The sequence below is a fragment of the Mustela nigripes genome, chromosome 6 (genome assembly GCF_022355385.1).
Source record: "Mustela nigripes isolate SB6536 chromosome 6, MUSNIG.SB6536, whole genome shotgun sequence".
In the NCBI taxonomy this organism is placed as follows: Eukaryota; Metazoa; Chordata; class Mammalia; order Carnivora; family Mustelidae; genus Mustela; species Mustela nigripes.
Genome location: NC_081562.1, coordinates 25,324,098 through 25,345,605, shown reverse-complemented (window position 1 = coordinate 25,345,605; position 21,508 = coordinate 25,324,098). Strand labels below are relative to the sequence as shown.

At 35.8% G+C, this 21,508-nt stretch overlaps 1 protein-coding gene across 3 annotated transcripts in view; it reads right to left on the bottom strand.

Moving 5' to 3' along the window:
* NR2C1 (nuclear receptor subfamily 2 group C member 1) overlaps window positions 1-21,508 on the bottom strand; it is a 52,932-nt gene that overhangs the window by 26,490 nt on the left and 4,934 nt on the right. For all 3 annotated transcript variants that reach the window (XM_059402338.1, XM_059402336.1, XM_059402337.1), the window contains exons 2-9: window positions 15,553-15,626; window positions 12,570-12,800; window positions 9,605-9,686; window positions 7,713-7,892; window positions 6,572-6,719; window positions 6,385-6,475; window positions 2,514-2,698; window positions 1,198-1,363 (exon numbers count right to left, since the gene is read on the bottom strand). In XM_059402338.1, the coding sequence (XP_059258321.1) occupies window positions 1,198-1,363; window positions 2,514-2,698; window positions 6,385-6,475; window positions 6,572-6,719; window positions 7,713-7,892; window positions 9,605-9,686; window positions 12,570-12,800; window positions 15,553-15,606 (1,137 nt within the window). In that variant the 5' untranslated portion in view covers window positions 15,607-15,626. The remainder of the gene's footprint in view (window positions 1-1,197; window positions 1,364-2,513; window positions 2,699-6,384; window positions 6,476-6,571; window positions 6,720-7,712; window positions 7,893-9,604; window positions 9,687-12,569; window positions 12,801-15,552; window positions 15,627-21,508) is intronic.

Sequence of the window (21,508 nt, the reverse complement as noted above, 5' to 3'; positions counted from 1 at the left end):
TAGCTCCTACCATAATTTTAAGGATGACACTGATTATTCCCATTATCTTTTCTTACAGCCCCCCCAAATTTTCATGTACAGTACAAGTAAAACATTTCTAATTTTTTTCATACAGGTTATCTTTGATAAAATTTTACATGAAGACTGGTTTCACTGTTATGTTTTACTGACTGTATCAAATTATAGCACTTTATTAAGTCACTGAGCTTTCTCTGTGGCTACTTCTACCAAGTCAAATTTTACAAATATAAATTTTATCGTATGCAGTTTTAGCCAATGTTAGATTTGTGTTATTTGTACCAGTCACACAAACCACTATTTGTTAACTGTTTATATTTTCATTAGAAACACATGAAAACTTATAATCTAAAGTAAAGTTATACATCATTTCCTTCAGGTACTCTAGGACTGCTGTGTATTGCTAATTGAAATCTCCTGTATATTTTTAATCACTTTGCATACGATTTGATGAGAGTACTCATTGCTGACAGAGAAAAGATACAGAGTGGTTAAAATGGAGGGGCCAAAACATCTGAGTCTTAATATAGGGCCTCAATGGTCAGTGTATCTATAGCTATAGTCCGAACATTATCTGAATGCCAAAGTTATTTTCTAATATTCAACATGTATTGTTTTCATTATAAATTAATGTATTTAAGGGGAGCAAAAAAATAAACTACAAATGTACCTTCTCCAAAATGGTTAAAGCGTAAGAAGTTAAAAGCCAGAAGGTAAAATGTATTAAATAATTTTTACATTCTTAATACTGAGAGCTAGCTAATTAGGGCAATACTAACAAATGGAATTCTTTATAGTTACTACGGTAGGAATAACTGGGTCTCACATACTAGATTACGCTAAAGCACTGAAGAAAACCAGTGTATACAAACATGGTGAATGTCAATACTCAGGGTTAATAGCAACACCCCAAACTCATGTCTAAAATGTTCTAAAAGCTAGCTTTCATAAACTTAAAACCACTAATCGATATCATAACCATGATTTATAAACAGGATGCTTTACTGAGCCATCGCTTTATACAGCCAGATGTGCATGTTTCAGTTGCTATTTTGAATTCTATCAGGAATACTTCTGAGTTTAAAAGCACAACAAATATACCTTGATTTCTGAAGGGAAGATTAAAATCAAAATGGATAATACAAGATTAAAAATTATATTTAAAAAATATGGAAATACCCTGAAAGCTACATGTGAGTCGCTGAGAAGTGGCCCCTCTTTTTCGATGTAATTTATGCTCGAGTCTCCAGCAATTAGGTGTACGCTTCCTTCCATGCCCTCTACTGAGCTCTGACAGGCTGTGCTCTCTCCAGGATTCAGTGCTTTTGCAAGAGTGTCAAATGCCCTATTAGGAGACATTAGATGCTGTGAGCTTGGTCAATCTCCAAAAAATAATAATAATAATAATAATAAAATCCTACATAAAATTCTGAAATTAATATTTAGGCCTAAAAAATTATTGAGAATACAGAACTTCAGTGTATCACTGATAACTCTATTTCAGTGATACCTATACCTGCTTCCAAAAGCAACAAAAAAACTTCAATTATGTATAGTATGAAAAGCTGTATTATATTAATGTATTATCAGAGAATTACAGTCTTTAAAAAAAAAAACTTACGTAATTACCAGGAGGAAAAACCCTTACACTTTGTCTCAAAACATGCTTTTACAAGTTACACATTTGATACTACAAGATAACAGCCCATTTACTTTATATACAGAAGTTATTTAGAAAGAATAAGGGCAAGAACTTATGTCAACTTCACTGCATTCTACACAACAGATTAGATTTTAATTTTATTTAAAAATTCAGGAAATATTTTAAAACTTGTGTTAACACAGCTACATCTAATCTCTAAGAATCTTGAGATTAGGATGGCAAATAATGGATTAATGTTAGCAAATAACTGTTAGCTCCTCATATTTTTCAAAGAGAGGCCTTTTAGAGTTCCTTAAAATCTTGCGTTCAACAAAGTACTTATTGAGACTCTTAAATACAGTTTCCTCAACATTTAGATGATGAACAGTGTGAAAAAAGCCTGAAGAGATCCAGTTTCTATATCCCATATATTAATATCAAGAGAACAAAAAACAGAATTCTCATACAAGTTTCCTGAAGTGTAACTTAAAATTGTAGTTGATTCAATTAAGTCCTTCAAATCTATTTTCATCATTTAAAAATTGGTGGGGAAAATGAACATGGCTGCCTGGGGTAAGGCAATTGTTTAAATACACAGAAGATAAAATAACACGTTTAGCAAGAAAAAATTCCTAAATTTTATGATTACATTTCTAATATTGTAATATTCATTTATTGCTCATTATTTGGAATGTAACCTGCTAAATAATATTTTACACTGAATGTGCTTTTTCAGTGAAAACTTACTGTGCTTTAAATTTTCTAACAAATACTTGTTTTCTGAAACTTTTGTAAATAGTATTTGCCATAAGAATATTGTAAGATATACTAATAAGATCAAAACAGACCTTACCTTGAAACATCACCATTAGTCTGCACTTCTTGATGAAATTCACACAAAGAGGTATCACCATTACTTAAGCTTTCAATCACAGACATTTCACTACTATTCTGAGAAGGATCTTTAGTTTTTCCAAGATTTGCTAATGATGTAACCACACTGGCCAATGTACTTAAATCTCCCTGACATGATTCAGCCTTAAAAAAAAAAAAAAAAAAAAAGGTATTAAAATCTGCAAATTGGTGTATCAGAGAACTTTTTGTCTGAAATATCCAATTCTAGATTATGAAATGACAAAATTAAAATATTCTAATTAAGATAAATGGAACCTAGAAAGCAAAATCAAAGAGCTCTGAGCCTTTAGAAACTTCCTGAGGAAAACGTTAAGTTTAAAAACAGCAGGTACATTTCCTAGGAAATGTTTATATAAAAGTTACATTAAACCAAAAAGTATACTTAATGATTAATCTATTCACATCAACAATCCCTCCCTCTGGTAAAAGGATCTTAGATGATCTTTTAAGTTCTTTTTTTATTTAAAATTCTATTTTTCATTTAAATTTTATTTAAAATTCTAAAATTTTATTTAAAATAAAATTTATTTTATTTAAATTTTTATTTAAAATTTCCAAAACTCTCTATACAAACTATAAAGTTGTACAGAATGTATTAAAATTAATGTTACTGAAAAGAGGGAAAAAACGTAAATGTTACTACTGAACAGAATTCTTAGAATGCCAATTTTCATCAGCCACTGTGTTAAATGTGTTAATACCAGATGCTGTGTAGGTGAAAAATCTCTTTACATATTTAAGATAATTTTTAAAAAAGATTTTATTTATTTATTTGACAGAGAGAAAAAGAGATTACGAGAATGAGTCGGGGGAGGGGCAGAGGGAGAAGCAGATTCCTCAGGGAGCAGGGAGCCTGACACGGGACTTAATTCCAGGACCCAGGATCATGACCTGAGCTGAAGGCAGATTCCTGACCAACTGAGCCACCCAGGAGCCCATGATAATGGCCTTTTGCTATACATTGCATATTCTCCCATTTGTCTTTAGCTTTCATTTTTGTTAATCACGTATATATTCTTTATTCACTAATTAGCTATTATTATTTTGTGAAAAAGTATTCACTCTCCTTAACTCTTTGACTACCCAGAAACATAATTTCTGTAAGAAAGGCAGACAGGTGCTTGATTTTTCTTTATCAATTTTCAGTGCCCTTAGCAACCTCTACTGGCAACAAGTGAGTTTTAAGTACCACTTTAAATTCATAGATTTTTATATATTTGATACATTTAAATGAATCATTCTTGTTTAAATACTCAAATTATTCCATCCTAACCTAATGAGAGTCCCTTCAATTGCCTTCTATGGCCAATTGACAGAATCCTTTAATGAAATTTAATTTTTCTGTTTTAAAGTGCTTTTAATCCAACAAAAACATGTTTCCTTCATGTTTCATGTTATATCAATTCTTCAGTTTATGTGAAATTAGTTTTAGTGAACAGAATGAAACAACTTTTGTGCTTCCCAAATTAACAAATGATCCGAGGATCATTTACTGAGAAACCTACTAGTTGTGGAGTTCTTACTTGGTTCCTACTTATATATGTATTTTATTTAATCCTTGTAACAACCTTGTGAAATAGGAATCATCATGCCTTTATTACTGACAAGAAGAATTACCTCTTGTCATTCTGCAGCAAACAGTGGAGGCAAGACTGGGAAGTCAGTTTTAATGGGAAAGCCTACGCTCTAACCACTGTTCCAGGCTTCGTATACTTGAATAAAAGGAGTTAACATTTTTAAGTGTTTTAATTTTCAACTAAAACTTAAACACATCTATTTTCTTCCATTTTATAACATGCCTACCTAGCAAGATTTTTAAGTTTTTGCCAATAAAGACTCTTAGGCAATGCAAAAGACCGCATCTGGTGACCAGTTTTGAGACTTTGTCAGAAACTTACCACACAAGATTGTTATTATAATTTAATACAAAGATATATAGAAAAGCAGTATCTGGGAAAATAGTAATTTCTCAACAAAACATAGTTGTCTTCCTTTCCTAAAGGAGTTAATATGTCAGTGCCGTCCTAACTACCATCCTAACCTTGAATCACGTATACAAGGTGAAACAAAATCTTATAATTCCAAAATATATGGTAAAAAGCTAAATCTCCCCACTTAATAACAAAATGCTAAAGCCCAACCTGTATGGTTGAAACTCTTATTTGTCCTATTTTACAGATGAGGAAGGAAAGTGAAGCACTGACAGGTCAAATAACTTGCCCAAGTTTATGTAGCTAGTAAGTGGCACATGAAATATGATTCCAGAGCTCATGTATGGAGAGTCCCTTAAGAATATCAAAAAACTAAAAAAAAAAGGAAAAAAAAGAAAAAAACTAATATAGAATAAATCTAGCCATAAATAGGAAGAATAATCTTATAGGTTATATAAAACCAGATTACATTACAGGGTGAGAGAAATACTATTCATAGGCTCCCTAAGATCTGTTTCTAGACATGAATCTTCAGGAGAAATTTTTATTCTCATATGGGGTTTCTGAACACTGCATAAATGCCACATACTCCATCTAAATAAGCCTTTTTTCCTTGAGACTCCTTGCTCAAAACAAAGACTCCAACCTTTAAGAGAAACCAGGTAACTTAGACACATAATGAAAGCTCTTGCAATTCTATTCCTACTCTTGACTCAAGTCAATGTTTTGAGTAAAAGATGTGCTAGGAATTTCTCTTCACCTGAAATATTTTAAGTATTTTGTTACTATAAAATCTGTAGGGGAATATAAAAGAAATATTAAGAATTTTGCACTTGGGGCACCTGGATGGAGCAGTTGGTTAAGCATCTGACTCTTGGTTTCGGCCCAGATTGTGATCTCAGGGTCATAAGATGAAGCCCTGAGTCAGGCTCTGTGCTCAGCACAGAATCTGCTTGAGATTCTCTCTCCCTCTCCCTCTGCCCCTCCTGCTCATGCTCTCTTTTTCCAAAATAAATAAGAAAATCTTAAAAAAGGGGGGGGGGGACACCTGGGTGGCTCAGTGGGTTAAAGCCTCTGTCTTTGGCTCAGGTCATGATCCCAGGGTCCTGGGATCAAGCCCCGCATCGGGCTCTCTCCTCAGCAGGGAGCCTGCTTCCTCCTCTCTCTCTCTGCCTGCCTCTCTGCCTACTTGTGATCTATCAAATAAATAAATAATCTTTAAAAGAAAAAAAAGCAATTTCACACTTAATATAAATTTCTATTTCTGAGGACTTTTGAGATAAAAGAAACCTGTAAGACTTTTGTCTGTTACTTTCATTTTGAAGCTATAATTGTCCTAGGGCAATAATGAACATTTCTACTGATAGTTATTCCTATATGAGGACACACAAAATGGAGGCTATCCTGGTCACAAATCTAAACCCAAGGCAGCAAACACTTACAGGAAACACCTGTCAAGGGAACCCAACACACACCAATCACAATCCTCAACTCCGCTTTAACTAGCTCACCTTACCCTAAGAAGCAGGACCCACTAGCCTTATAAGGAAATCTTCAAGCTCCTAGTCAGTAAGGCCCTTTCCATATTGCTGCTTCTAACGTTTTCTAAAACTCACTCTTGCCCAAAATCCCTCAGCAAGAATGCTCTCCTGATCTATGGATTGTTTTCCCTTGAATAAAGCCATCAAATTTGTTACTAAACTGTTTTAGCTGTCACTTGACACTATCAAATAGTGGATCATTTAAAAAAGCAACTTGTAATAGGGAATATTTAAGACCAGACCAACTAACCAAAGTAATAGCGGAGATGAAGAAAAGGGAAAAAATATTAAAAGCTAAAAAAAAATTTATGCTTTAAATTAATTGCACTAAACACACCTTATCTGGTGTCATCAGCACAGTTGACTCAGTTTTTATTCCAGATTGGTGAATATTCACAAACATTCCTGAATCTAACAGTCCTGCTGACCTGTAACAAACAAGTACACATTTTAGCCTTAGTTTCACTGGGAAGAAAAACAAAGGACCAGCTACTTAATCTATGTTTTGCTGGTTTGTACTGTACCTTGCACTTTCACTATCTGTTACAAAAGTTGGAGTTGCAGCTAATGGACTTCGAAGGTCTTTTCGGATGTAGATTTTTTCTGTTGAAGCGGCACAGTTGGAAGATTTTTCTCGTGATACTTCAATAGGTTTTCTTTCACACTGAACAGCTACAAAAATGCATGAAGCTATTACATCACAGTGTTGAATGTATATGCAATTATAAATGTAACGCAATGCTGTTCATGGGAGACAGTTATCATAATTGAACTCTAAAGATCATCTTTAGAAATTATTTCCAACTTCAACAAAGTTGCTTTGGAATAATAATTTGCATCTCTTGTTCTCTTTTCTCTCCCTGACCCAGCTGTGGTAGAAATGTAGAGGAATTCTTATTTTTTAAAAGCTCACCATCAAGAAGGAAAAACGGAAGATAGGAGTCTCTTACCTATCTATGTGAGAGTAAAAAAAAAATAGTATCTGACCAACTGAAAATAATACTAATAGCCACAAAAAGCTAAATCTTTTTTAGTTAAGGGCAGGGAGATTTTTGAGAATTAATTCAACTGTTTATAATCTTCATTTATAAAATACAGGTAGTATATTTCACTTATTTTATAGGATTTTATTTCATGATACATAGGAGATAGTATAGTTGTTAAATGTACATTTTCTGAGAAAAAAAAAAAAACCTGCCAAGATTCAGATTTGAGTTCTGCCACTTATTAGTTATGTAACCTTGGGCAAGTTACTAAATCTGTTTACTCAAATGTAAAATGGCTAAGAGCTGTACTTACTGCACACTATTTTGCTATGAGAATAAATAAGTTAATTCCTATGCTATACAAAGAGTTAGGTATGGTGAGAACTCAATATTAGCTACCCAACTTATTACCTTAGTAGTTTAATCGAAAACTAAACTGTTATCTAGTTAGGCGTGTTTTTAAAAACCAAGTTCAAACATATATACATGAATAGCATATGGACAATAAATATATTGTTGAATGAATAGAAATATATGCATATGTACACATTTTTAAACTGTTAGTTGGAATACTGTAAATTAAAAAGGATACACATTCACATATTGTGTTAACTGTGACATATTTCTAGAGGTTGGCTGAATTCTTAAAATTTTATTCTCCTTTAAAGCTAATACATACAATCTTGTCTCATTCCAAACGCAATACATCTCTGTAACCTGCAGTATTGACAGCGGTTTCGATGGTGTTTATTGATTATACAGTCCTTTGATCCTCGACATGAATAAACTAAATTTTTTCGGATGCTTCTTTTAAAAAATCCTTTACAGCCTTCACAGGTTACTGCTCCATAGTGACGCCCTAGAGACAAGATGTTTAAGAAAGCAAAAGTCATGTATTTTTGAACAGAAATGGAAATAAGCCCATTTATTCCCTTCAAGTAACAACAATATATGTAGTGAAATGATTTTTGAGTCTGTGACATGGAAACATTTTTTAGGAGTTACTAAGCAGAGAATGAAACAACCATATTCTTTGATAAATATATTAAATAGCATGAATTTTTAATTATGTAAAGTAACCTTAACAATGATATGGAAGATTTTGGAAAGAGGAAAAGCAAAACCACCCATAACACCATAAGTAAAAACTATTTTCACTTCTGAGATCACTTATAAATTATAATTCTCTTTTACATTATATAAGGATATTTTATTCTGAAAACTCTGCTTGAAAAAAAGATACATCAATTAGTATTTGAGCTACAGTATTCTCTTTTTTGGGGAGGGTGTGGGTGAGGAAGGATAGAGGGAAGAGGAGAGAAACTCATACAGAGCCTCTATGGGGCTCGATCTCACAACCCTGAGATAGATCATGACCTAAGCTAAAATCAAGGGTAAGACATTTAATCAACTAAGACTCCCAGGTACCCCTATAGTAATCTCTTCTCACTGTGGATTCCACTTTTTAAGTTTCTGGAGAAATCTGTCACACTTTGATTAACCTACCACTTCACAGGCCATTTCTTTGATAAACATCTATTAAATTGAACATACTCTGGGAAAAGCTGTAGTGGAGATTGTTGCAATGAAGCTATGGAAAAGATTAAAGATTATATGTGAGTGAACATGGGTGCTTTCCTGTCCTAAAATAACAATGACCATAACTAAAATGACATAAACCTGAGTACTAGTAGTAGTATTTGGAGAAATGCTGCTCAGCTATGCACAGCATTAAAGAGTAATCAGAGCTTTTCCATCTCAATTCTATATACATGGACTAGCAACAGGGCTCAGCAGGTAAGTTAGCAACAATGTTATGTATTAATAAGGACACAACTCATTCTTAAGCAATTCCTTTGACAAAACTGAGTTTAATTTCAAGAAAAATTTCTACATACTCAGTTTACATTTAACAAGCAAAATTCGGGGTGCCTGGGTGGCTCAGTTGGTTAGGCAGCTGCCATCGGCTCAGGTCATGATCCTAGAGTCTGGGATCAAGCCCTGCATTGGTGTCCCCACTCAGTGGAGAGCCTGCTTCTCCCTCTCCCTCTACCAGTCATTCTGTCTGCTTGTGTTCTCTATTTTCTCTGCCAAATAAATAAATAAATAAAAGCTTAAAAAAATTTTTAAAGCAGAAGTCTTTGGGGGACCTAGGTGGCATAGTTGGTTAAGTCCTTGACTCTTGGTTTTGGATCAGATCATGATCTCAGGGTCATGAAACTGAGCCTTGTGTGGGGCTCCAAGCTCAGTGTGGAGTCTGCTTAAGTTTTTCTCCCTCTTCTTCTCTGCCATCCTAATACATAAGCAAATCTTTTTTTTACTGTTTTTCACAATTCTTCAAAATATGCATTTATATGTCATTGGAAGAACAAATTAAATTGCATTCAAGTAAAATAAAACTTTAAATGAATAAAAAGCTTTGGGGAAAAATCAGTTAAATTTTATAGGCTTCAAATATGAATCATAAAAACAACATGCTCTTTTCTTTTTACTTTGAGAAGAAGAAACATGGTAGTGTGGTAGTTATTTTAACAACACAACACACATAGAAGGTTATTTTTAAAATGTTACCTGATGCTTTGTCTCCACATACTACGCAAAGATCAAAAACCTTATTTGGTCCTTGGTCCTGGGAAGAATTATCTGTTAAGAGCTAAAGAAAACCCCCCAAAACAAAAAACCAGAACAATAATTTGTTAATAATGCTTTTAAGTAAAATGTAAAAGAACAGTCTGTCTTATTTATTGTTTTCTTTCTTTTAAGTTATTCTGAGACTTTGAACTCTATTATGCATATATCAATTAAACTATTAATTTTCTTTATATATAAAGAAAAATTTCAATGTTATTAGAAACAAAGATAGGAAAAATGCCTTTTAAATTTGTTTCATTACAATCTCATTAAACACTATTAAACACTCAAATACATGAGCATTTAATGTATCTTACCTATTAAGCATTTATTATTCATTATTCATTCAACATATCAAATTACTGCAGCAATTATCAGCCCTATCATGACATGTCTTTAAACAGCTCAAAATTTTTCCACATGGAAAATAATCTATAAAATCATAGAAAGGTAATTGAATTTAAAAAATAGAATAGTTAAAATTTTTTTGAGTTATTTACTTATAATTATGGAAAAGATTGATAAATATTCCATCAATGAGTTATCTAAGATTTGGATCAGGTGTAATCATTGACAGCCTGGGCTATAGAGTCTGATATACAGTAGCAGCTTAGTGGAACTGGGTGGAGAGGCCTTGGACAAATTACAAACTCTCTTAAATTATATAAAGAGCTGATCACTTAGTTGCAGCTAATAGAAGCACTAGTTTTTTCTTTTATCTTCTAACCTTTTAATCATTTCCCCCCCCAATCTTTTGAAATGTGAAGAGATTACTTCAATCCCCAAAATGTGATCGGGTATTCACCATAGAGCCTCCTGGCTTTCAAACAACACACACACCAATCCTCCACTTGGGACTCTTTTTCATCTCTTAGGGGTATGAATGCTTTCAGGAGTAATTCTGATTTAAAAAACTTCAAAAAGTCCTTAAAATAGCTGTCCCTTGCTTTGTTGTAATGGCATAATTTCTTCTTATTTCATCATAAAAACTTAGTCTTTAAAGAAACTTTAAAAAAATAGCTGTCCTTTGAAAGTGTCTATGAAAGGTATCACTCTTTTCTTAATAGTGCATCTACTGTGAATGGTGCTAATCTTTTATCTGCTATTATTCCTAAGGGTAGAAGAAATATTAAGGGACTTGCCCACATCCTTTAGGTCACTAGATTAGAAACCCAATCTTCTTGGCCCCGGGGGAGTTTTATCCTATACCTGTTTCTGTTTTTTTGCCCTGAGGGGTGAGCCATAAAGTAGGCAAATTACCAATATTATCTTTTTTTCTTGAAACAGAGAAATTTTTTTTAGAAGAATAACTTTACAGTGGAGAAATGTGATACATACTACTTCACCCAGGTGGTGAAGATCAACGTCACCAGTTATAAAACATAGTGATAGTAAGTACACTTGATGTGACATGATGAAAATGGCACTTAACCTCTGTGATCCTGCTCACCAAAACCAACAATCCCAGTTTAATCATGAGAAAAACAGTAGTCAAAATCCCAAAGCAGGGTCATCTACAATACACCTGACCAGTAAACCTCAAAATCGTCAAGGTCATCAAATACAAGGAAAGTCTGAGAAACTGTTACTGCTAACAGGAATCTAAGAAGACATGATGACTAAATGTAATATGGTATCCTGGAACCAAAAAGAATATTAGGTAAAAATCAGGAAAAGCTAAAAACATCCCGGATTTTAGGAAATAATATATAAAAATCAACTCACTAGTCATAATAAAGGTATCATATTAATATAAAATGTTAATAGGAGAAACTGTTGAGAGGTTATATGGCGACTGTACGAACAGTTCAATATTTCTGTAACTATAAAACTTTTAAAATCGAATCTGTTGATAAAAAGAACTTAAGGTATTCATTCATGTTATAAATTTTTTTAGTGACTTCTGCCTTGTTGATAAAGTAACTTCTTATAAATCCCAACCACTTTTTACCTTAGGTGTTTCTAAAACTAATATAAATGATGCAATTAGAAGAATAACAGAATCTACCAGAATATAAAGGGAAAATTTTGTGTTTTATGAATTAGTTCTTCAATCCTAAAAGGAATTTTCTTTGATCAGGTTTTCATCACAAAACAGAGAATTCAATTTTAAGTGGGAACTCCACCAAAAAGTCTCCAAAGACAAACTTAAGGGTTTGTTGGATTTGTGTTCAATCACAGGAACCAGCAGTGAAAATATCTACATAATCATGGGCATGCAGCATGTACAAGCCTTACCTCTTCGAAAAATATTTAACTAGCAAAAATTAAAATGATGTGAAGTTAATCTAGACGACTGACTGACTTCTAGTGTTAAAGCAGATGGTGGGGATAAAATGGTCTGCTACATGAAGGAAGATACAGATGACAACCAAGGTGGCATCTGTTGAAGCACAGCCATAATACTGACTTCTTGATCTGGCAGCTTCTTGTTGCCTAGGCAGCGTGGTCTTGGAAAATGCTGCTACCGTGAAGAGGCTTTTAATTTGGCAGTTTCCTAACCATGCAGAAGCAGCAGGTCTCTTAGAAGCTAGTTCTGCGGCACCTCTAAGTGGTTATTCTTGGAAACCTGAAGTGGAGCTGTATCTTCAGCCTTCCCAACAATTCTGTGAATTCTCTTTATCCTTTATGAAACCCCTTCCTGGACAAACTAACCTGAGTGGATCTTATTATCTGAAACTAACAACCCCCTCCCCGCTCAATATATGGATGTGAGGGTGCGTGAGAAAGAGTACCGTGGCATATAGGAAAGGGCAGTCACCACAGATAATCTGCACAGCATATAATTTTATGCAACTTTTCCTAAAGACCAGGTAGGATGTAAAGTCTTAACATCACTTATACTTATGACGCACTTTTTAATTCTTTCATGTGTAAAATGAAAAGACACTCTGAAGTTATTTACCTGGAGATGTTGTGCAGATAGATCAGGAGTTGTAAAAAATAACTGATTAACACCTGCTGCATCTGGAGTAGTGAGGAAAACTTTCCCTGGAGTAGAATCTTGCCTGGCCAGAATGACTTTGCTTGGGGTAGAGCCATCGTGATTTGTCAGAATGAACTGCTTGCCTTGTGTGTTATGATCAAGTGCCGTCACGATCTGGATTTTCTGGCCAGTTTGCTGCTCGGTAACAATCTAACACAATCATGTCAAATTAGTAATCAGTTCAACTTATCTTTTTTTTTTTTTTTTCCCTCTAAGGGCTCAATTTTCTTCTACCTTCAGACAAAGCTAGGAAAGCATACCATTACATATATAGTCAATACAATACACATACATACATACCTTTTAAACTAGCAATTCTACTCCCACAAAATCCCATCCTATAGAAAAACAAATGTGCAAATAAAGGTACAATAATAAAAACATTTGGACCTCACTATTTTGATTCTTTCCTTCCCCTTCCCTTCCACCTTCCATTTAGAAAAATGTTTACTGGGTGCATTCCATTTGCCAAGCATTGTTTGTTCTGGGTCCTTGAATATAGCAATAAACAAAACAAAACCTTTGTTCTCACAAAGCTTTTATTTTAGTGAGGAAAGGCAGATGAAAAACAAATAAGCAAATAATATTCTCAGATGGAATTAAGTGCTACAAAGAAAAAATAAAGCAGGGTAGAGCTGGTGAGTCACTGATGGAACAAAAGCCATGAGGAGATGGCTTCTGCACAGACCTGAGTGACGCAGCAGACCAAAGCTTAGGGCTAGCTAGAGGAAGTTCATCCTCTACCTGGATACAGGTAGAGGCCATGGGGCAGGAAGAGTGTGTCTCACATATGTGAAGCAAGAGGCACTTCAAGAGAGCTATATGGCAGAAGGGGTTATGGTAAAAGATGGGATCCGAGCACCAGCAGGAGCCACATGGTATAGGGCTGTGTAAGGACTACAAAATCTGGATTTCCTCCTGTGTGAAATGAAGATCCACTGGAAGATCACAGAGCAGAGCGGCAAGATCTTTTTCAAAAAGGGTAATTCTAGATTTAGTTTTGTAGTATAGCCTGTGATGTTCAAGAGAAGCATTAAGGGATACCAGAAAGAATGCTACTGCCCACACATTGGCAGCATCTGGGAATTACATATGGGCAGAGATGCCAGCAGGGTACGGGGTAGTGGCCATGCTAGAAGAGAAAAACGATGGGATTTGGGACAGTTTATGAAGGGATATGTGACAAGATACGCTGATGGACTAGATGCAGAACATAAGGAGAAAAAAGGCAAGGATGACTACCAAATTTTGCTCTGAGCAACTGGGAGGACAGGACTGCTATCTACTGAGTTGGAGGAGCCTGGGGATGAGCAAATTCATGAATTAGAGAACTGGCCCAACACTGAGGGCTTTTGTTATTGTTGAGCAAATATTTTACAGAGTAAACTCATTACGCTAATTTAATTCTTTGGTTCAAATTCAAAATTGCAAAGTTGATTTGTTTCCAACTTTTTCCCATTTCCCCCAAATTTCCCTAAAATTATTTTCAAGATTCTTTTCTATGCAAAATTTACAACGAAGTTCTGAATTACTAATCAGTTTTTGTCTAGAGTAGAACTGTAACGATTATAACTGCTGCCAATTTGAATTTTGTTGACCCCTGTTGCCAGCATGTCCTCCTTTTCTGGGTGTACTTCTCACTGCTGTCAATCTTATTTTACATAGGTTATCTCCACCACTATCTTCCCTAACAATCTTCCATTTTACCTTTAAGATGTGAATTTGAATCAGTTCATAACAAATTTTACCATGTAACTCTTAAGCTGTTGTAGGCTTCACTTCACTGTGGATTATTTCTATCACTAATATTACTGTGAAGTAAACACAATTCTAATGGCTAACAAACTTATTTCTTAGAGAAGAGCTTTAGGTGCATGCACCGTGTGGTAGTTCTTTGACAGCAAAAACTTGACAAGTGGTAGCTTTTTAAAGACTAGCTGCAATGTGAAATCAGAAACTATACTAAAATCCACTGATCTATCCTGCCATTTGAATGAATCCTTCACTTGTCAGTGATTCTGTAATATCACATTGGCCCACCGAATGATGTACACCTTTTATATATTGACATGTTTCATCATACCATATCATTACATGGCAGGTAGCCCCTGGAAAAATAAAGGGAAAATAACATTTCATTATTATTATGAAAATGGTTTTGACCTTGCTGACTCTCTGAAGAGAGTCACTAGATGACACTTTGAAAACCTTTGGATTATGGTACCTCTTAGAAGGAATAGAGCATAATTCTTCCAGGTTTTTTCATTAGCTGTTTTTCTTCTGCACTCCCTTAACACTTCATACAGTCATCTATTATAGCCCTTCCCACTATATCCTAACTGTGGGATGATTCAACTATTCCCCACTAGATTTAAAGCTACCTTAAAGTTGAGAGTATCTTTCATTTCGGTACCTTCAGAACCTAGCATACACATTTGACTTATTTACTTAAAAAAAAATTTTTTTTTTTAAAGATTTTATTTATTTACTTGCAGAGATCACGAGTAGGCAAAGAGGCAGGCGGGGGGTGGGGGGGAGCAGGCTCCCTGCAGAGCAGAGAGCCTGATGCCGGGCTCGATCCCAAGACCCTGGAACCATGACCTGAGCCAAAGGCAGAGGCTTTAACCCACTGAGCCACCCAAGTGCCCCTATTTACTTACTTTAAAAAATATTTTATTTATTTGAGAGAGAGAGACAGCACATGCGAGAGCACAAGTAGTAGAGAGGGAGAAGCAGGTTGCCCATCGAGCAGGGAGCCTGGCGTGGGGCTCGATTCTAGGATCCTGGGATCATAGCCTGGGCCAACGGTAGACACTTAACTGACTGAGCCACCAGGGCACCCGTATACATTTGATTTAAATAGGTTTGATGGATCTGCAAATGAACTGTAAATCAAACATACCTCTCCCATCTGTTGTTCAATAATTTGATGTGCAATTTCTTCTATGGTTGCCATGTTCTAATTGCCAAAAAGTCCTGCCAGAATAAAAAGATGCCTTTTCACAATTATACTCATGAAACATATTTACTGAAGAATTTACAAATGAAAACACATGATAGCTAAGATTTATTTCAAAATAATCCAGTTGGGGTAGGTGGGGGAAGGATGGAATAAACAAAACAAGACTGGCCATGCACTGACAATTACTGAAAACTGGTGAAGTTTATATAGGGATTCATGAAATTATTCTCTCTGCTTTTAAGTATTTTGAAAAGATCTATTAAAAAAAATGATTCAAGACCCAACAATTTTACTTTTCAAAGACTAGACTGAAAAGCAATGGCTTCATCCTCTCTGGAACCAACAGAGGAAAGAAACAGAGTTGCTCCCTGGGCCTGTGTCCTCTGGGCTGCCACCCCCATGAACTGCAGGGAAGGCAGTAAGATTTCTGAGAATTCTGTAACAGCAGAAATGTTGCCAGCTTGGACTGAAGGGGACATAGATCGGATGAAATGGAGAAAAACCGCTGGACTTGTGTGATTTTTCTACATGGGCCAGTAGAGCTATTCAGTTTCAAACATTTGTTATCCTTCCAGGAAGGCGAGAAAGATTCAAAGATAGGTCACAGGCCCAACTAAGCCATCCAGGTGACCCTTTATTATTATTATTTTAAGATAGATTTATTACTTGAGAGAGAGCGTGCCCATGTGTGGGGGTAGGGGCGGGGGGAGAATCTTCAAGCAGGTTCCCTGATGAGCACCAAGCACAAAGCATCATGCAGGGGTTGATCCCATGACTCATGAGATCATGACCTGAGCTGAAACCAGAGTCCAACTAAGTGAACCACCCAGGTGCCTCTAATGTGTATTATTTTCATCAACATTCTGTTCATGAAGCTATCTGTGTATCTCTAAGATAAGAGAAGCTTTTCTACTGTTCTCTTTTCTTTCTGGATCCTCACCCAAATTGCTTTTGGCATCTCTATTTCAACCAACAATCTCTTCAAGGCAATCTAGGCTTTTTGTAGCATGCATCTCAAAACTCTGCCAGCCTCTATTCGTCTCCCAGTTCCAAATTTTTAGCCATTTGTTACAGCAGCACCCTACTTCCCAGTACCAAAAATCTGTATTGGTTTGCTGGGGCTGACATAACAAAGGCTAACAAGGCTACTTCTGGCTAGAGAATTCAAACAATAAAAATTAATTTTCTCACAAGGGCGCTGGGGTGGCTCAGCTGGTTGAGCGACCGACTCTTCGTTTCTGCTCAGGCGTGATCTCAGAGTCGTGAGAGAGCATGACGCTCAGCTCAGAGTCTCCTGGAGATTCATTCCCTCTGCCCCATCTCCCTGCCCGCCCCCACCCCCACCTGAGCTCTCAAGCATTCTCTGAAATAAATAAATCTTTAAAAAATCTAAATTTTCTCACAATTCTGGAGACTAGAACTCTGAGAAAAGCTGTCAGAAGGGTTGGTTTCTGAGACCTATCTCCTTTGCTTGTAGACGGCTGCCTTTTCTTTGTCTCTTCATATCTTCCCTCTGTTTGCGCCTGTGTTGTAATCCCTTTTAATAGGGATAATAGTCATATTGGATTGGGGCCTAACCTAATGACCTAATTTTAACTCAATTACCTCTTTAAATCACAGTCAAATACAGTCACACTCTGAGGTACCGGGGGCCAGGACTTCAATATGAATTTTGGGAGAGTGGGGGAATATTCAGCCCATAACACTTAGGCACAAACCTACTAAGAAACACGCATGCTACCTATAGAGCTTTAAAATGCTACCTATATATAGAGAAGAAAACTACCTGACAGAACACTAAAGAAAATAATTATAGTGACTACCTCTAGGGAGAACTGGAAGTTTGGGAACAGGGCCAGAATACAGACTTACTTTTCACTGAGTAAGCATCTGTTTCTTTAAAATTAAAATTAATTTTTTATGTGTGGCAATACCTACAAGTATTACCACACTTAAAAAATAAATTGTAAGTAGAAAACAAAAACCCAGTTTAAAGCAACCTTTTCCAGAAATCCTAAAATCAATGGTGTTATTAACACATTAGAACCAAACAACCTACCTCATAATGAAAAATTAAGTAGATAAACCATTTATATATATATTATTAATGTTTGATTATTTAAAAAGTACATGAATAGAAAGGACTGAAGTTAAATTTCAGTACTATTAAATGAGCAAACAATTACACTAAGTCAAATATAATTTTGGGGGCGCCTGGGTGGCTCAGTGGGTTAAGCCGCTGCTTTCGGCTTGGGTCATGATCTCAGGATCCTGGGATGGAGTCCCATATCGGACTCTCTGTTCAGCACGGAGCCTGCTTCCTCCTCTCTCTCTCTGCCTGCCTCTCTGCCTACTTGTGATCTCTCTCTCTGTCAAATAAATAAATAAAATCTTTAAAAATATATATATATAATTTTGGAAGAAGAGACCAAAGAATATGAGGGTATTACGTGTGATGCACATATGTGCATGGTATATATGCACTTCCAGGTTCATGCTAATTGTGTACTTTGTCATCAGCAATACTACAGTTAATACAATGCTACAGGATTTGGAAGTTAATATTCTTGGAACAGTATTCCTGAGTACCGAATTTAGGGATATTAGATTTTTTTGTTTTTTGGATTCTGAAGAAAAGAGCAGGAAATGACAATGAATTCATAACTTTTGGAGTTACAAACTCTAAGCTGAGATAATCTATCCACCCTCTTCAGAAAAATATACACATGCATGTATTTGGTAGATTCCATTTTGTGGTACAATACATCAATTTTCTACTTCTTTCTATTTATTTTCAGGGGGAGAGGGGCACAGGGAGAGGTAGTGAATATCTTAAATAGGCTCCATGCCCAGCACAGAGCCCAATGTAGAGCTCAATCTCCCAATTCTGAGATTATGACCTAAGCTGAAAACAAGAGTCAGATGCTTAACTGACTAAGCCACCCAGGCACTCCTTTCTACTTCTTTGTATATAAACCTTCTGCATTACTGCAGTAGTCTAGAGCTCTTATCTCACATTGTTTTATAGATCCATGTAATTCAAACTGGTTAGCAAAAGAATGCTTAGGGCAAGTTTTTGAGATACTTACCTCAATGAGCATATACTTCATTTGCATTGAGTGAAACAGAAATGAGAGGACATTAGGGAGTAGATTTGAGCAGAAAGGCAGACTAAGAACAATTTTTGCCCTTTGGACCCCTCTCCAACCACACATAGATAGGTATGGTGCGAACGTTGCAGTATCAAACTACTGACTTTCTCCTACTTGTAAAGCCTGTTATGTGTCTGTAAAGCCTGTTAGGTTATCTGTCAGCTTATTAACTTAAGATTCAAGTCTAGAAAGGCACAGACACAATGATATAAAGTCAAATCTATAATCTCAATTTTATTATTACTTATTTTTCTCATTAAACTATCGAGGAATACAATACTTATTTATATGTAAATAGATCCGTAAAATAATTCAAATACATCATTAAAATTTTTTTCCATATGCAAAAAGGAGGCTAACTATCTAATCACAAATTATGGGGTACCTGGGTGGCTCAGTTGGTTAAGCAACTGATTCCTGATTTTGGCTCAGGTCACGATCTCATAATTGTGAGATGGAGCCTGGTGTTGGCACCACACTGGGCATGGAGCCTGCTTAAGATTCTCTCTCTCCCGCTGCCTGCCACCACCCCCCAACTCCTCCTGTGCTCTCTCTCACTCTAAAACAATAAATAAATTACAAATCGATCTAAATGTATTACATTTTACTAAAATTTAGAAATTCCCAGAGGATGGTATTATTCACTCTGATAAATGAAAGTTTTAGCAAGGGGGAAATGCTAAAAATTAGTAAGAATGAAATAGGTTATTTGGCATAAAATTAGGCATTTATGATAATGGATTTAGTCACTTTGCTTTAGTCACTAAAAGCTCAACTATGCCTAGTTTAAGCAGAAAGGCAGGGGGTGGGGAAAGCAGGATACATGCTAGGATCCAAGCAGAGCTGACCTTGGCAGAAACTGGAACTTGGGGTTGTGATGCTGTGAGGAATCTCCTTATCTCTATTTTCTTTCGTTCTCTCTTTCTACTTTCCTTCCTTCCTCCCTCCCTTCTTTCCTTTTTCTCCCTCCCTCCCTCCCTCCCCTCCTTCCTTTCTTCCTTCTTTCCTATTATCTCTATTCTTATTCTCCCTATGTGGCTTATTTTCTACTTTCTAGTAAAGCACCAGGAAAGGAAAAGTAGTCTTCTCTAATCACAATTTTTAAATGTTGGTTAAGATTCTGATTGACTCAGCTTAGGTTATGTGCTTATCTTTGGAATTAATCACTAGGCAGGCCAGGAAGAGGAAAAGGAAGGTTAAAACGATAGTAGGATTGGCAACTTCCATTTTTGGAAGGTCTATTTACCAAAAGATGGAAGACTAGCATAGACATGGTTACTGATATAATTATCATGAGGCAGGTGACGTCAATTTGTTTCTACTACTGATAGATAGAATTCTTCAATCAAAAGTCCACTGAACACTAAGCTACTCAAAAAGCTTACTTCAGCACTGACTCTAATCTTCTGTTGTCAGATGGAGAAATCCTCAAAAAAAGAAGGGTAAGAAACCCTTTTAAATATTCTGTAAGAATTCTCCTTTTGGCTACTTCCAGATCAAACTCCTCCTAATTTCTTGCTCCATGAGTTTAGTAAAAGACAAATTTAGTTTTATAGCCATACTGTTTTAAACAACCTCCACGGTTTAAAGAGAATTCTCAAAATAAATTGATTTTGTTGCACTTTTTTCTAAACATACCAATTTTTCTTTTTTTTTTTTTTTTTGTTTTAAGATGGTAAAAAGGCATAAAGAGTGAGGACAATGCAGCCTTTTAACCCTCAACATTAAAAACTTGGAAACCTGGAGTTGTAAGGACTGGAAGCTATTAGACTTTCTCATGAAACAAAAAGATATTAGGGGTTATCAATTACCCTGATATATTGATAAACAGAATTATTCTGATGAGGAGAGACTACTGACTACAGAAAAGAGTCAAATTAGTTTTGGGTTACCAGTCCAGATTTTATTCCCAGCTTTTTTTTTTTTTTTTTTTAAAGATTTTATTTATTTAACAGAAACTAATCACAAGTAAGCAGACAGGCAGGCAGAGAGAGGAGGAAGCAGGCTCCCAGCGGAGCAGAGAGCCTGATGTGAAGCTCGATCCCAGGACCCTGGGATCATGACCTAAGCCGAAGGCAGAGGCTTTAACCCACTGAGCCACCCAGGCGCCCCTATTCCCAGCTTTTAAGTTAAAAAATGAGGAAGCTCATGAAGCGGAATTCAGTAACAGGGTAAAGAGATACAGTTTCTACAGAAAATTAAATTTATGCTAAGCGAAATAAGTCAATCGGAGAAAGATAATAATCATATGATCTCACTGATATGTGGAATTTAAGAAATACAGCAAAGGATCACAGGAGAAGAGAGGAAAAAACGAAACAAGAGTAAAACTGAGAGGGAGACAGATTCTTAATCACAGGAAACAAACTGAGGGGTACCAGAGAGGCGGGGCTTGGAGGGATGGGGTAACTGGGTAATGGACCTTGGGAAAGGTCTGTGTTGTAATGAGCACTCCGGGTATTACATAAGACTGATGAATCACAGACCTGTACCCCTGAAACAAATAATACATTATGGGTTAATTGGATTTAAATTAAAAAAAAATTAAATTTAAAAGATATCATTATTCTTTTTTAATTTTATTTATTTATTTATTTATTTATTTTAAAGATTTTATTTATTTGACAGAGATCACAAGTAGACAGAGAGGCAGGCAGAGAGAGAGAGAGGGAAGCAGGCTCCCCGCTGAGCAGAGAGCCCGATGTGGGCCTCGATCCCAGGACCCTGAGATCATGACCCGAGCG